Source organism: Ochotona curzoniae, unplaced genomic scaffold (assembly GCF_017591425.1).
Source record: "Ochotona curzoniae isolate NIBS_2020 unplaced genomic scaffold, NIBS_Ocur_1.0 contig_899, whole genome shotgun sequence".
In the NCBI taxonomy this organism is placed as follows: Eukaryota; Metazoa; Chordata; class Mammalia; order Lagomorpha; family Ochotonidae; genus Ochotona; species Ochotona curzoniae.
Genome location: NW_024466605.1, coordinates 1832927 through 1849772, shown reverse-complemented (window position 1 = coordinate 1849772; position 16846 = coordinate 1832927). Strand labels below are relative to the sequence as shown.

The 16846-nt window shown below is 48.0% G+C and overlaps 1 protein-coding gene across 3 annotated transcripts in view; it reads left to right on the top strand.

Annotated features, from left to right (window-relative positions):
- KAT6A (lysine acetyltransferase 6A) overlaps window positions 1-15062 on the top strand; it is a 107623-nt gene extending 92561 nt beyond the window's left edge. For all 3 annotated transcript variants that reach the window (XM_040994172.1, XM_040994171.1, XM_040994169.1), the window contains 6 exons: window positions 93-186; window positions 1855-2086; window positions 2601-2829; window positions 3778-4383; window positions 7546-7858; window positions 9845-15062. In XM_040994172.1, coding sequence (XP_040850106.1) covers window positions 93-186; window positions 1855-2086; window positions 2601-2829; window positions 3778-4383; window positions 7546-7858; window positions 9845-12507 — 4137 coding nt within the window. In that variant the 3' untranslated portion in view covers window positions 12508-15062. The remainder of the gene's footprint in view (window positions 1-92; window positions 187-1854; window positions 2087-2600; window positions 2830-3777; window positions 4384-7545; window positions 7859-9844) is intronic.
- Window positions 15063-16846: the final 1784 nt, after the last annotated feature.

Here is a 16846-nt window from a genome sequence, read left to right as displayed (position 1 = left end):
TTTGGCTGGTAGTCTTTGTTTGTTAATCATTAGCGTTACTATTAAGTTTTTACCACACTGTTTTAAATCTTGCCTCTTACTTTCTCCACTAGGAAAAGCACTGCCAACAGAAATACAACGTCTCTTGTATAATGATTCTCCCACAATACCAGCGCAAGGGCTATGGCAGGTTTCTCATCGATTTCAGTAAGGATTTTATTCACATACAGTCTCCTCAACACTTCCTGTGCAACCTCTTTCTGTGAAGATGTTAAAGATTCATAGTTGATGTATTAGCTGCTACTATCTTGTCATAATACTTCATGGATTTCAAAACCACAAATCCTTTGGATTAGAGACAATATTTTTAAATAGCTGATAACTGTAGTTCAGTGTGGTCCATAGGAAATACCTTTAATTTGTATCTGCTCACTTGCTCTGGAACATAGTTTTAAGCAGTAATACTAACAATAATACTAAAAATGTTACAGAACTGCTTACAGTATAATATTAAAGAAGTGTGGCACCTGCCCATTTTTGTTATGCACTTGCCTGAAGTGTGCATTTCTTGAGTGGAAGGTTCCTCCTAGTGGTCAGAAACCCCTTTAAAAATCTCGAGAATGATACAGGAAATAATTCAATCTGAATCAAAAAGTGAAAACTAAGTTATAATGAGTTCATTGTGGAATTTGCAGTTTGTCTTGCTCTTCTATTATCTTGCTTACAAAGTTAAATGTTTTCAATAAATTTTTGAATGATTACAAAATTACGTTATGAAAGGAAGCCTCTTCCCTCACTCTCCCCCAATATTATTAAAATATTTAAAGGAATATGTGCAGGAATTATGGTTCGTACTAACAGTTTTGATTCTCAACAAGTTAAATTCTTGTCTAAGTAATTAATCCCACTGTTCTTGGCTTTAGACCACACATACTTCTAACTGTATCTTACAGAAAGGCAGTGCTACTTTGTTGTGTGTTTTCTAGACCTTCTTAGATGAATTGCAGAATGTGGAACTCATATTTCCGTCCTGTTTTGAAATTTGACTCAGGATTGGACATGTTATATGCCATTAAATAACAAACTTAGGGAAATGTTTTACTTAGGGTGATTAGTCTTTCTAAGATGGCACAATCAATAACACATGACTTCCATGTTTTCATTTTTGGTAATACTCGTATTTTGAGATTACCATTCTTACAGCACATTTAAATTGGTCAATGACAAAAGGACATTTTCTCTACCAGCTCCAATTTTTGTTCTCTTTTCCCTTAAAGTCCTTGCCTTCTGTAATTCCTGTGAGTCACTAGACAGAAGTACATGACATATGCTCACAGTGCCACTCACACTCGTGTTGGTGGCCTTGCTTGCCAAGAATTAGAGTGATGGGTAACTTTAAGGAGAACTCCAGTTGAGGTGAGAAATTATTTTGTTTTCTTTAAGATCAGTCTTGCTAGGATTACATAAAAGCCAAGCTATTCTCAGTTCACATACAGGCATTGCCATCTAGTGGTCCCAACAAGACATGCCTGGATGGTAGTACACTGAGATATCAAAGCCATAACTGCCATGTCTTACAGTGCATCCTGTTAGTAGGGCTCCTGATGATTAACAGTGTGGATGTTTTAACAAAGTGGTTTGTACTAACTACAGCTAGATAAACACCTAATGTTCAATATATACACATTATGTGATCATCTTACAGATATTGATATAATTTTGTAATTGTGTTCACCTTTTTGAAAGGAATTTACCTTTGAAATTATTTTTGATGATAGTATTTTGATTAGATACAGAGGAGAGTATTTTTGATTTTTGTGAATCAGGCATTTCTAGGGTTGCTGATGGCATCTGTGATTTTTGGGATTTCTTTAGGTTATTTGTTATCAAAACGTGAAGGCCAGGCAGGGTCTCCAGAGAAACCATTGTCGGACCTAGGCCGACTTTCCTACATGGCTTATTGGAAAAGTGTAATACTGGAGTGCCTTTATCATCAAAATGACAAGCAAATCAGCATTAAGAAGCTAAGTAAGTTGACTGGAATCTGCCCTCAAGACATAACGTCCACACTCCACCACCTGCGAATGCTGGACTTCCGCAGTGACCAGTGAGTATCACACCCTTGTATCCCTTCAAAGGATGCAGGGCGGCCAGGTGATGCAGGCACTGGTGCGCATGGTGGTGCCAAGCATGCCGTTGATGCCATCTCTGTAGTGCAGGGGAAAGTGTTAACCAGACTTGCTGTTCTGTTCTTCATGGACACTGCATAGGCAGCTTGCTCCTCTTCTGTTTTAAGATTTGTTTATTTTTAAAGGTTGATTTATTGACTTCCCAGGCAGAGGTGTAGGGAGGAGAGAGTTCAGTCTTCCATACACTAGTTCACTCCCCGAATGGTTGCAGTGCTCAGGGCTGGACCAGGCAGAAGCCAGGAACCTGGAATTCGAACTGGGTCTTCCATATGGGTGGTAAGATCCCAGGTAGTTAGGTCATCTTCTGAACTGGGACTCTGTCACCATGCAGGGAAGTATTTATCTGCAGGGTTTGCCAGGGGCTGTGCCGCCTTTTCATTTTGTGAACCTCTTGTACTTTATTGATTGCTATAAACTTTTCTCTGGTTCCAGATTTGTGATCATCCGCCGGGAAAAGCTTATCCAGGATCACATGGCCAAGCTCCAGCTCAATTTGCGACCTGTGGATGTAGACCCCGAGTGTCTGCGCTGGACCCCTGTCATCGTCTCCAACTCCGTCGTCTCAGAGGACGAGGAGGAGGAGGAGGAAGAGGAGGAGGAGGACGCTGAGGAGGGGGACAGCGAAGAGGCCCAGGGCCGCAGAAGAGAGCTGGAGATCAGTGTAAGGGGCAGGAGGAGGCTGCTGTTGAGGACAAAAGATATATTTTTTATTTTCTTGAGTATTTGTAAAGCAGACAAGTATCTTACCAACAGAATACATTTTCCCACCCCTAGCCCCCCTGAACCAGAGCAAAGGCAAGAAAAGGAAAATTGGAAGCATTTGTTCCACCCACCTTCCCCTATACCTCAAGCCTTCCTACCCAATTGAGTGTTCCTCAGGGGTGAGCATACTTGTCAACTCTGTAAATAACATCAAAAATAAAATTATTAGAATAAATTCTTAGGAGAGTTTCAGTTTTACTTCAGTGATAGGGATTTCAGGAAGAGTAAGTGTGCCTGCCTTATGAATGTGTTCCTCGGCCGCAGGCTGGAAGGAGCCGGGCTTCCCAGGGGACTTGTGATGAAGTGTTATCCACTGGGCGGCAGTAGCTCAGGTTTGATCTGTACAGGAGCAGAGAGGAGGACTCTGAATCCTCTAAATGGAGTCTAGATCTGACAGCTGTTAAAATGAGGACACATTTTTCTTGAAACAAAACATGAAGAAAATAGTGTTGCAAGCACACCTGTATTTTCTTACCTTGCACTGAAGCTTTCAGTGGACAGGCAGGGCAATTTCACAAATTTTCTTTCCTGTTTCACAGACCCCCTCTCTTTCTTACCCATACCCCAAGAGCTTGTCTCTTCTCTGTTGATGAATTTCTGTCTTTAAGAAAGACTGGCACTGACAAGAACAGGCTGTGTCCTGAAGGTGGTACTGCCCATGGGTTAGGAGCACGAGGCCCAGGCAAGTTCTGCTGCTTCGTCTGGTGGTGTGAAAACCCCCAGTACGGAAATAGTCATGTTAGCTGTTGATGCTTTTCCTTCTGAGTACTTAAATGTTTAGCATAGGTAGAGAGCGCTGAACAGGACTGAAAAATTGACCAGTGTTGTTTTTGTTTTCTGAATCCAGGTGGGGAAGTCTGCCACTCGAGAGAGTAAAGAGCAAGATTGTTACTCTTCGGTAGAAAGTGAGAAGAAGCCGGAAGTAGCCCCCGCTGCCAACTCTGCCCGCTTGAGCAAGCAAGCCCTGGCCCGGGACGTGCTCCCAGCCAACAGCCAGCCACCTCGAAGGGGCCGTTGTGGGCGCAAGAGCCGCAGGACGCAGGACCGGTTCGGAGAGCAGGAATGCAAGCTGCTGGCAGAGGAGAGCCCAGCGGCACCCCCGGAGCAGTATGCTGCCCAGTGCGAGGAGAAGCCAGAGGCACCCCATGAGCCACGCCCCACTCCCGAGGAGCCACCCCCCACCTGCCGTGAGCAGCCCCGTCAGGGCCAGGACCGGAAGCCCGAGGCACCCAAAAGGAGACTGAGTGAGGGCGTGGAGCTGTGGCGAGCCCAGCTCCAGAAAAGCCCAGAGGCTCTCAAGTGCAGGGAAGGGACAGACCGGCTGCCTCGGCGCTACAGTGACGGTGACCGGGCCCTCCTTAGGGGCTTCAGTGAGAGCAGCGAGGAGGAGGAGCCCGAGAGCCCGCGCTCCAGCTCGCCTCCAGTTCTCACCAAGCCCACCCTGAAGCGGAAGGTACCACCTGGCACCCTGATTGCGTCCCTCCTCTGGGTGCAGCTCTGAGTTCCAGGCTTGAAACCTCAGAGTTGTGTAGCTTCACTCTTCCCAGGGAACGGGTGGAACACTGTGACTAATCCTAGGAATTGTTTAGGAAGTGTTCATGTTAGGAGTGGAAAGGTAGCCAAAGGGCCCGCTGGGTGAGGGCACTCACCTCGCCTTAATCCTCCTGCTCACCCTGTCCCTCATCTCATGTGTGTCCTTCCAGTGGCAGCACTGATTGCTGTGGAAGAGAGAGAGGGAGATCTTCCGTGCACTGGTTCACTCCCTAAGTGAATGCAGGGGCCAGAACTAGACCAACTAACGCCAGGAGTCTGGTTGTAGGTCCCAGGTACCAGGGTCATCCTCTGCTGCTTTTCCCAGGCACATCACTGGGTTTCTGTGTCAGACACTCAGCAGCTCTGGTGGGGTGTGCCAGCAGTGAAGGCTGAGTCCATTGTACTGCTGCAGCAGCCCCACCAGCAGTGACTTCTGGACTGTGTTTCAACCCATTTCAGAATTTGAGTGCGAATCAGTTATAATGGGTTCTGCTGAGCCCACCTTAGCTGCCAGAGAGTTCTGCGGCCTCACTGGGTGCCTAGGTGCCTTGTGGCCAGATTTAACTTGTGAGGCAAAGTGAGAGTTCAGCAACAATAGCTTACACTAGACTAGGGCAGTTATAAGGATATGCTTGTAGTTAAAGTTGTGTGCATGTGAGCTGGCACTCTTGTGCTCTGTCTCCCTGAAAATCTCTTACTGTGCTTTGCTCTCAGAGAAAGCACGTATGGCTTCTGTTTGGCATATGCAGACTGGCAGCACCACCCCTGGTGGGTATTTTATAGTACTAGAAGCAGGGAATATGGGTTTTTGGTGTTTTAAGAGGATGGCCATCGAGGTAAAGTGTCCCTTGTTACAGAACATAAAGTGTTTTTTCTGTATGTGTGTGCATTAGAATGAGGGGATTTGCTGTCCCACCCCTACCCCACACACAGCCCACACACGCCCTGGGGAGCAGAGCCTCCATGCGAACTTTTATACCTTCTCTTGAACTGTCTGTTTATTCATGCACATATGGCCTCATAGGTATTTAATTTGATGGTTCATTTCATAGTTGACCCTTATACAGTAGTTTGAAGTGTGTGGGTCCACTTGAAGGTGAATATTTTAGAGATTGGCAACAACTTAAAATCTGTTGATCAGCCTTAGTCTAGAAATATTGAAGTTTTTGTTTAGGTTAGGTATGTCATAAACATATAGAATAGGTTAGGCCATGGTCTGTTTAGTCGTTTACCATCAAGCTACTTAAAAATAGTTAAGTGTACCAAGACTGCCTGGTGCCACAGGACGTGAAGCTGCAACAGTAGGTCATAACCCTGCTGCACGCTGTACCATGCTCCCAGTCCCCCAGACTCCTCCTGTTGCTTCTTTGGTCAGCTGATGGCCTGCAAGATTCTGCCTTTATGGGGAGCAGGGAAGATTGATTTATTTGAAAGGCAGAGTTTCAGAGAAGAGGGGAAGAGTCGGTGAGAACTGTCATCCATTGAGATTCATGGCCCAGATGACCACAACAGCTAGGACTGCCTGAGCCAGATTGAAACCAAGAGCTCCAGCTGGGGTCTCCCGCATGGTTGCAGGGAGCCAAGCATGTGGGCCATCTTCTTGTTCCCGTGGGATGTCCTGCTGAGGGTCTGCTTGCATTGCTGCATGCTGCTCTCCACCTCAGTCCAGCACTTCTCCTTCCAGTCAGTTGCCTGCTGAGTAAAATGTGATCTCTTGTAGATCTTAGATATTTTTTACTGTGTGTGATATGTGCAGCATACAGGGGGCCAAAGCTGTAGTATAGCTGGTTAAGGTGCTGCCTGCAGTGGCAGCAGTCCCTGCAGGTGCCCGTTCAAGTCCTGGCAGTTCCACTTCTGAGCCAGCTCCTTCCTAATGTGCCCAGGAAAGTAGCAGAGGAGGACCCAAGTGCTTGGGCCACAACTTCCACATGGAAGCCCAAGAAGAAGCTCCTGACTTCAGTCAGCCCAGCTCCAGCCATCATGGCCATTTGGATAGAGAGAACAAGTGGTCAAAAGTATCTCTGTCTCTCTGCCTTTCAAATAAAATAAATCTTCAAAAATACACATAGCATACCAAAATTCATGTTCATCAACTGTTATTGCTAAGACTTAGTTCACAGCAGACCAGTGGTAATCCACTGTTACTGCCTTTTTACCCCTGACTCCTTACAGTCCCTTTGTGTGGGATGTTTGTGAGGACTAGAAAGTTCTCCCAGCTTGTGCTGTGTGTAGTTCTTGCTCCTTTCTTACAATTGACCACTTTTCTCCAAGTCAAAGGGTCCCTTTCAGTATGACTTGAAAGCTGAATTCTTAGTAAAGTCAAAGTAAAAAATTATACATTTGACTAGCTCTCCTGTTTATTACATAATCTGCATTGCATTCCTAGGGCTTACATTGCCTGTTTATAAAGTTAAAGGGGGAGGGGGAAAAAAGCTACTTCCATGTGTTAAAATTAACAACAGGCAGTGAGATGAAGCAAGCACTGTTGAAGTTGTTGAAGAACTTCACCCAACTTGTATCACCCAGCTTGCATTGGGAGACTGCTCTGCACCTGCAACAAAGTCTTTAACCTTGTTGGTGCTTGTAGGATGAGCATGGCTCTTATTTTGAAGTCTTCGGTTGTGTAATTGATTAACCCAACCCACTGAAAAAATAGGGCTGGTTGTATCAGATCTGAATAATAAGGCTTATTTTACTTTTTTAGTGATCATTTAGTTTTGTTCTTTCCACTGTGCCTCTCACAGCTAGCACGTGAAAATGGTGCCCCATGCCACCGGGCTGCAGAGTGGTGCTGTGAGCCAAGGCTGTGCAGGCCCTTAGGCAGAAGACAGATGTGGCACCTGTTCTAGACATGGCTGCCTGCTCTGGTGCCAGTCTGTCCCCTTGTCTAGCGCCTTTATATCCCTGATGCTTTATGGAGAGTATTTTGAAGTAGCACCCCATGTCTTTCAACAGTCAAAAAGCAGCCCCCTCATTTTAGGCATGCTAATTCTGGTGGGCTCTAGGCTTTTTTCATGTGCACAATAGGAAAGATGGTATTCACTTCTATCAATAAAATCCTTGCTTTCTCCATGTTTGATAGAAACCGATTCTTCACCGAAGAAGGCGAGTCAGAAAGCGCAAGCACCACAACAGCAGCGTCGTCACAGAAACCATCTCTGAGACCACAGAGGTGCTGGATGAGCCTTTCGAAGACTCGGACTCTGAGAGGCCAATGCCAAGGCTAGAACCCACGTTTGAAATTGATGAAGAGGAGGAGGAAGAGGATGAAAGCGAACCCTTCCACAGAGGATACTTTCATCGTCTGTCCTCACAAGACGTTCTCAGGGGCCGATCCTCTACTAAGAGGAAGTCTAAAGATGAAGAAGATGATGAAGAGTCAGATGATGCTGAAGGTATGCTTCAGGGAACTGCTGCCTGTCGTAGGTGTGTGACCCTGAGGCCTGCAGTAGGAGCTCAGGCCCTCCCACATAAGGTGGAGCCACCTAATAAAAGCAGTGCACTGAGCTTCCCCTCGATTTGGGTGCCACGTTCGCCTCTCTCAACAAGTATTTGGCTGTTAGGAAATGGTTCATCCTCGGCCTGACTGTCCTCTCTTGAGAGGCAGTTGGCCCTTCTGGGCTGTGCCGCCTGCTTGCGAGAGGGGCTGAGTGCATGCCCAGAGGACAGTTCTGTCTGCCGAGACCTGGCCAGGAATCCTTCCTAAAGCTGTTCTCTGATGCGTCTTACCAGCTAGTGACAGATTCCCAGTAAATGCTGACAGTAATTCCCAGTGTAGATCAAGATCCAGTTATTTGCCTTTCATACAGCAGCCTGTTTTCATTTCCTCTTCAGAAACACGGTAACCAGGAGAGCCCACACACATGGATGAGTCGAGTCTGAGCTCAGCCTTGGCACTCCAGCCTAGGCCAGGGCCTGGGTGCCGGTGTCCAGTGTCTGCTCACTTCACAGCACTGGGAAGATGTAGAGGAATCTAGTTGTCCTCTCTTAGCACATAAACCCTTACCTTTTTATGCATTCACTGGTTGAGCGTTTTATCCTAAATCCATTCCATTTCAAAGTTAATAGGTTGCTTACTGCTCTCTATTCTTACATTTTTATGTGACAAATAAGTTTAGTGTGGTGACAAAGTAAGCTCTTTACCTTATTGTGAATGGTTCTATCAAAGTCTTACTCATGTTACAGTTTAAGATATATAGCCAGAAATCTAAATACTCATTTTGTAGAGTTGATACTTTGTTCTTTCTTGAGTTGTTGTACTGCTGAAACAGTGTTCCTTGCCATCTCTTAACTGGGACCCCTTTCCTATGTTTGTGTTAAAGTTAGCACTCAACGCACCAGCTCTCCCCTCAAAGGATGTTCTGTCTGTAGACACTTTTCCTTTAAAAACCTGTAGGAACTGTGAATGTCCTGAACTCTGTTACTCTGTATTTTTTTTTCAAGATTTATTTTTATTGGAAAGTCAGACTCACAGACAGAAGGAAAGATAGATTTTTTTTTCTGCCCACTGGTTCACTCTAAGTAGCTGCAACAGCTGGAGCTGAGCCATTCTGAAGCCAGAAGCCAGGAGCTGCTTCTGGGTCTCCCACATGGGTGTAGAGTCCCAAACTTTGGGCTGTCCTCTACTGCTTTCCCAGGTCACAAGCAGGGAGTTAGACGGGAGTAGAGCAGCCAAGACATGAACGGCACTGGGCCTGCCCTGTATTCTTTAAAAATGATGAAAGTTTTACATTATATATGTTTTACTACTCAGAAAAGACTAATAATAAAAATCATTGCTGCTATCAAAAGGTAGTAAGCATCATTGGTACCTTAAACTTCTCTTACGTGTTTAGGACTAAATGTCCATCGTCATCTAGAACTGAGTGTTTCCTTGTAAATGCAGCAGTGACTGCACCAGCCAAGCCTGGAGTCATGGACTGATGGCACTACCCGAAGTCATGGTTCCGTGGACACCAAGCAAAGCAGGGAGATACATAAATTACAAATAGGAAAATAAAAGAGAAGATAAGGCAATGTGTGACATACACAGTGAAGACCTGCCATATGCATCTTTAGGAAGCTTATCTTTACAAAATAAATAGCTAGGTGTGCCTTCCCATAGCAGCCACCCAGTTTATGACCTTGAACTGGTTTTACCTCCTGGATGGCAGCTGTGCACTGGGGCTCTGTTTCTTTGTAGTTCACTGGGAGACTTTGGAAGAGGTTTTTATTTCAGTGTGTCTTTTAAATTCTTAGTGCCGTCATGACATACTCAATGGTTAAAAAATGCTGGCTGATGAAATAATTTCTGTTGTTCCAAGCAGTCTCAGGAAAAGGCCCTGGCAATGTCAAGTCTGATAACCTGTGTGTGTTATTCTTTCTTTATCCCTTCTGTACAGACACTCCTATCCTAAAGCCAGTATCTCTCTTGCGAAAATGTGACATGAAGAACTCTCCACTTGAGCCAGATACATCCACACCAATGAAAAAGAAAAAGGGGTGGCCCAAAGGCAAGAGCCGCAAACCGATCCACTGGAAGAAGAGACCTGGTAGGAAGCCAGGGTTTAAGCTGAACAGGGACACCCTGCCCATGTCTACGCAGGAGTGTGTTGTCGAGCCCATCGTCCCCCTTCTGAAAGCTGGGCGCAAACCCAAGATGCAAGAGCACGAGGACCCCGCTGAGCCAAAGGATGACTTGCTCTCATCTGAAGAGAGGAAGGAGGAAGAAGAAGAGCAAGCCGATGTAGAAGAGGCTGGAGAGGGAGAAGAGGAGGACACAACTGGCAGCGAGGTGAGAGCAGTTTCCCCAGCCGACAGCAGCCACAGCCCCGAGAGCGCTGCCAAAGAGCCAGAGGCTGAGGAGGAGGAGGAGGAAGAAGAGGAGGATGAGGAAGAGGAGGAGAAGCCACATGCCCCGGAGGAGCAGAGGCTGTCGGAGGAGGAGCAGCAGGAGCCGGAGGATGAGGAGGATGTGGCTGCTGAGACAAGCCAGCACGAGGACCACGACGCGGATGATGAGGAGGATGGGCACCTGGAACCTGCCCAGAAGCCGGAGTTGGAAGAGCAGGCCCTGCGGGAGGATGTCAAGGAGGAGCCCGGCGGCTCAGAGCCTTTTTTAGACCCTGATGCACAAAACAGTGGGGCAACTCCAAAGGAGAAAGATGAGACCGAGCCGGAGTCCGAGGAGGAGCAGCCTTCCCACGAGACATCCGTGGTGTCTGAGCACGTGCCAGGGTCCGAGGATGACCACGAGGAGGACACCCATGGCAAGGAAGAGCTGGTAGAGCTCAAGGAGGAACAGGAGATGACACACAGTGAGTTGGACCTGGAGACCGTGCAAGCCGTGCAGTCCTTGACTCAAGAAGAGAGCAGCGAGCACGAGGGGGCCTACCAGGACTGCGAGGAGACCCTGGCTGCCTGCCAGACCCTGCAGAGTTACACCCAGGCCGAGGAGGACCCACCCATGTCCATGGTGGAGGACTGCCATGCCTCCGAACACAACAGCCCCATCTCCTCTGTTCAGTCTCACCCCAGCCAGTCGGTCCGTTCAGTCAGCAGTCCCAACGTGCCTGCCCTGGAGGGTGGCTACACCCAGATCAGCCCGGAGCAAGGGTCCCTGTCCGCACCTTCTATGCAGAACATGGAGACCAGCCCCATGATGGATGTGCCTTCCGTATCAGACCACTCTCAGCAGGTGGTGGACAGTGGGTTCAGCGACCTGGGCAGCATTGAGAGCACCACGGAGAACTACGAGAATCCCAGCAGCTACGACTCCACGATGGGCGGCAGCATCTGTGGCAACAGCTCCTCGCAGAGCAGCTGCTCCTACAGCGGGCTGTCTTCCTCCAGCAGCCTCACGCAGAACAGCTGTGTGGTCACTCAGCAAATGGCCAACATGGGCAGCAGTTGTAGCATGCTACAGCAGAACAGCGTGCAGCCTGCTGCCAACTGCAACATCAAGTCCCCACAGACCTGTGTGGTCGAGAGGCCTCCCAGCAACCAGCAGCCGCCACAGCCCCCGCCACCACAGCAGCCGCCACCAGCACCACAGCCACCACCCCCCCAGCAGCCGCCACCACAGCCCCAGCCGCCTCCCCAGCCACCACAGCCCCAGCCGCCGCAGCCACCTCCTCCCCAACAGCAGGCCCCTCTGTCACAGTGTAGCATGAACAACAGTTTCACTCCAGCCCCCATGATCATGGAGATACCAGAATCTGGAAGCACGGGAAACATCAGCATCTACGAGAGGATCCCAGGGGACTTCGGCGCCGGCAGCTACTCTCAACCGTCAGCCACCTTTAGTTTAGCCAAGTTGCAGCAGCTCACTAACACCATTATGGACCCACATGCCATGCCTTATAGCCATTCTCCTGCTGTGACTTCCTATGCAACCAGTGTTTCTTTGTCTAACACGGGACTGGCTCAGCTGGCTCCATCGCACCCATTGGCTGGGACCCCTCAAGCACAAGCCACCATGACGCCACCCCCAAACCTGGCATCCACCACCATGAACCTCACGTCCCCTCTGCTGCAGTGCAACATGCCTGCCACCAACATCGGCATTCCTCACACTCAGAGGTTGCAAGGGCAAATGCCCGTCAAGGGGCATATTTCCATCCGCTCCAAGTCAGCGCCGCTGCCCTCAGCCGCGGCACACCAGCAGCAGCTGTACGGCCGCAGTCCACCAGCGGTGGCCATGCAGGCCAGCCCTCGTGCGTTGGCTGTGCAGCGTGGCATGAATGTGGGGGTCAACCTAATGCCCACCCCCGCCTATAATGTCAATTCCATGAATATGAACACCCTGAACGCCATGAACAGCTATCGAATGACACAGCCCATGATGAACAGCAGTTACCATAGTAACCCTGCCTACATGAACCAGACAGCACAGTATCCTATGCAGATGCAGATGGGGATGATGGGGAGCCAGGCCTATACCCAGCAGCCTATGCAGCCAAACCCTCACGGGAACATGATGTACACTGGCCCCTCCCATCACAGCTACATGAACACTGCTGGAGTTCCCAAGCAGCCACTCAACGGACCTTACATGAGAAGATGAGCAAGGCGGACTTGCAGCTAAAGCTTAAAATATATATAAATAAAGGAACCTTTTATACTGACAAACCAGAGAAAAGCGGACCTTTTTTCCAGTTAAAATATTGCTGTAGATTTAGAGAAAATTTTCTTTGGTTTATTTTATTTTTTAGAAAACCTGATCTCTTTTTGGGTTCATTTTGTTCTGGGTTTTGGTTCTCTTCACAATCGTGAACATTTTACAGTAGAACTCATCTAAAAAATGGATTTGGGGACAGGGGAAACATGCACAAAACCTTTTCATAATTAAAAAGAGCCTTACTTTCTTTCCACGCCCCGTGGCCGGAACTCGTGCACACGGGCATGACCTTTGTTTCCTTGGAAGCCGTGTGTTTCCGCTCACTGTCGCAGCTCCCGATGTTGTCCTGTTGAAATGTCACATACACATCCCGAGGGTTAGCCAGGCCCTTTCCTCCAGGCCCAGCCTGTCCTTCCCGACTTCATTCCAGCAGGAGGCACTTCTGGGAGACTTGGGCTGGCCCCAGGAGAGCAACCCAAGCTCCTTACACTGATTCTTATTGTGAATATTATTATTCATAAAATGAAGCAGGAAAACGCTTCTCCTTTGAAAAACCCCTCCACTCCCTACACACACATACACACTCCCTCCCTCCCGCTCTTGAGACTTCTCCCCCAGGAATAATTCTTTTATAGACGGACTAAATAGAAATTCTTGAATCAAGTGTCATATAATTTCTTCCTCTTCCTCTTGTCTAATATTCCCACTCAGCACTCAGACACAGGAATACCCCAAGTGTCCACGAACCTCTGGGTCTCAGAGGGAAGCTGCTGGTGGTCCTCACCCAGCCCTTCCAGGGAACCTGGAGGCGCCCCCTGCCGGCCATGCAGGACACTCCACGCTGCGCCTCCTGGGTGCAGCGTGTGCTCCAAACTGCCTCTCCCTCTGATGCGACTCACACAGCAGCCCCCACCCCACCCTACCATGCGCCACGGAGGCTCGGCGGATGGCTGTATGTTCCAGAGATTTGAACAAAAGCCACCCACACACCTTGCGTGGCAGACCTGTGTCAGGAGGGAGGTTGTGGTGCTGAGTTGTGTAACTTACTCCAGTGACACCTGCGTCTCGTCATCATTTGTCCCTTGAGATCCTGAGTTCAATGCCCCGTGACTGAGTGCTCCGGCCACTCTCCTGGGAGTGGCCAGTGACCACCACCAGCAGGGGAGGGCAAATCTGGGTGTCCAATTCTAGCAGGTCCGTGTGTGGCGCCCGGGCCTTCCCTTTTATCCTGTGCAACCAGTTCGCCCGTTCTCTTCCTATGACTTGCTCCAGGAATAGGTATCAGAACCTATATCTGTACGTGTATGTGTTTATACACTCCATCATTAGAAGATGGAACGTATTATACCACTTGGTATGTGCAGTCAGATATCCAAAAGGGGGAGGTACTGCTTCAAGAAATACCTGTAAGCGTTCAATTCTCTCCTTTATTTGTACATTTTATATAGATAAATTTTTAAAGTACTAATTAGGCACTCGATTTTTTCCAATGCACAGGTTTGTTGATTTTTTTAATACACTTCAATTGACTTTCTCAATTAAGTGTGCTAGGTAGACAAAGGCGGAATCCCACACCTTGGCGCCGTGGACCCCGAGCATGCGCAGGGCTGCGTAGGCCCCGGTCTGTCTGTATATACTCTTCCAGTGCCCTGTCATCTCTGTAGAAAGTGCACCGTGCACTCTCTCCCATTGCTTCCCGATGGGGTGGGGTGGGGACGGGCGGGGGTGGGGGGCTGTGTCGGGAGGAGGGGGGTCAGGCAGAAGGAGCTGTTGAGAGGAGGGCCGTGTGTTCAGTTTCTGTTGGTTTGCAGTTGTGTTTGGTTTTGTTTCTTTAAATAAGGAAAAAAAAAATTTCAATCAGGCAGCTCCCTTTTCCACAAGCCTCTTTGTGACTGTAGAACTATTGTAGAAAAAAAAATGTTCTTTTCTATATTATAAAAGAAATTATCCAACACAGTAATATTGGTACCTGTCATTTTTTCACTTCTGTTTTAAAAAAATGTATTTTTAGCAAGATAACTTGGGTAATCTTCTAAAAAAGAAATTTAAAAACTCACTGTTAGTGACTTTGATGCCTTTTAAAATAAGAGCTTTTTCATTTCATTCCATCTTTAAAATTTTTTATCTTTGTTGTAGAATATTAAAAACTATTTTAAGAAAGATAAAAATTCTCTTTAAAGAGATCTCTAGAGTGTGAATAGAGCTCCAGACGCCTCTAAAAGCCGCATGTACAAACGAAGCCAAGTCTATCCCTGTCTGTCTATATTTGCTTTTCCTGTTTTGTAACCTCTTTGTACTCCGTTCCTGGTGACTTGTCAGCCGAGGGGAAGGGTGCCCAGATGCCGTGCTGTCTCTCCATGCCATGTGCTCCTGGGCCTGTTGGCCTCCCTTCCCCTCCTTGTATGTAATATCTTTCCCCACCCCCTTTCTAGCAAGTACTTTCAAAAGAACTCTGTACATTTTAACATAAAAAAAAATAAATTATGTTGAGCCATTTTGGATGTCTGTCGTGGCTTGTGGATTTTTTCTTCCCTTCCAAATACCTTGGACTCCCAGTTTCCTTCCCCCAAAGAAAACTTAATACTAACTTGGTTTCCATTAAGGCAAATCCACCTGAGAACTGTGAAAGGGATCATCATTGACCCAACAGAGGTAGCAAAAGCCCACGAGCGCTCACAGGAAGCACCAAGACGTGGTGGGAACTGGAAGGGTAAGTTTTATTAATCTGGTTGTGTAATGTGACTCAGAATTTCTAGAGGAAACCATTGTTTTTTGTTTGTTTGGGCTTTTTTATTTATTTGTTTATTTAAAGCTTTGATTGTAAGGAACACCCCAGGAAAGTGGATCTGGCTTGGGGAAGCTGACTTCATTCAGCTTCTGCAGGCGATGGCATGATGGAGTCTGCATTGTGTTACTTGTGGCCAATTACTGAATCAATCAGGGAACCTCCAGGAAGACACGGGGCTGTGCCCTCCTTCACGGCCCTGGTCTTGCCAGAATCACCCGCTTGGGCCACTGCAGAGGGCCGGGGGAGTGAGCTGTCCTGCCACCTTGCCTCCTGCCGTTGCTCCAGCAGAACACCCAGAGTCCGTCCTGCATAAAGCAGTTCAGGTTTTTCACCAAGGAGTTTCCGTGACCAAACAACAGCTGTAGGCTTTGAAAAATGCCCCTAACAGCTAAAGAGGACTTGAGTTAATACCGTTTACAGCCGCTCTGCTCCCTAATAGGAGAGAGTTCCCACATCTTTACAGCCCCCTCCTCCAGCCTTTCCATTGAGAAAGGAGTTACTTAATATGAAGATGTTGGGAAAGCCGGCGTGCTGATTAAAGCACCTTCCATAGGGCCCTCTCAGCTGTCACGGCTGGTGCCCAGCTTCCTTTGCCCCGCCAACAGCTGTGCATGTTCACTGGACATCAGTGGGGACTCAGGATGCCAGTAGAGAGTCTGGAGATTCCTGTCCTGCATCGCAGAGCTTGTTCATTCAGGGGAACGTTGCTGGAGGGAATGAAGGGAACCGAAAGGGGGAACTTCCCCCCAGATGTACTTATTATCTGCAAGGGAAGGTCTCAGGGAGATAGCTCTGCCTGCTTCCCAGATGACCACAGTGGCCTGGGGTGGAGCCAGGAGCTCCATCTGCCAGGGACCAGCCACATGGTTCGTGTGCTGCCTTTCCAGGCATGCTAGCAGGAAGCTCGATTGGAAGCAGAACAGCTGGGACACAAACCGGATGCCAGCGTCCGAAAAGAGGCTTAACCCCACTGCACCACAACGCCAGCCCCCAAAATACTTTCGTTAACAAATCGGCATACGCAGGAGCTTTCAGGTTTGGTGTGCTTGAGATTCAAGAAATCTAAACCACCTTGTGAAAGTTCTGCTACATTACTCGGAAGCAGCAGCTGTGGGGTAACCTCAACACTGGCAGCTATTTGCAACTCTTGAAGGCAGCAAACTGCCTTGTCAGGAAGTTTCTGGGAAAGGACAGGGTGGGATGGCTATGTAAGTTGGTGGTGACGTAGCACGATGCAGAGTGATAGCCACAAACTAGGATTACTAGATATTCCTTGCTTTGCTAACGAGCCTAAACACCAAGAGAATGACAGCTGGGACCTGATGTGACAGCCTACTTGGTGAATCCTCGCCCATATGCGCACCAGTTCATGTTCCAGCTGCTCCACTTCCCATCCAGCTGCCTCCTTGTGGCCTGGCTTCAGATTGGCTCAGCTCCAACTGTTGCAGCCATTTGGGGAATGAACCAGCAGAGAGAAGATCTTTGTCTTTTCTTTCT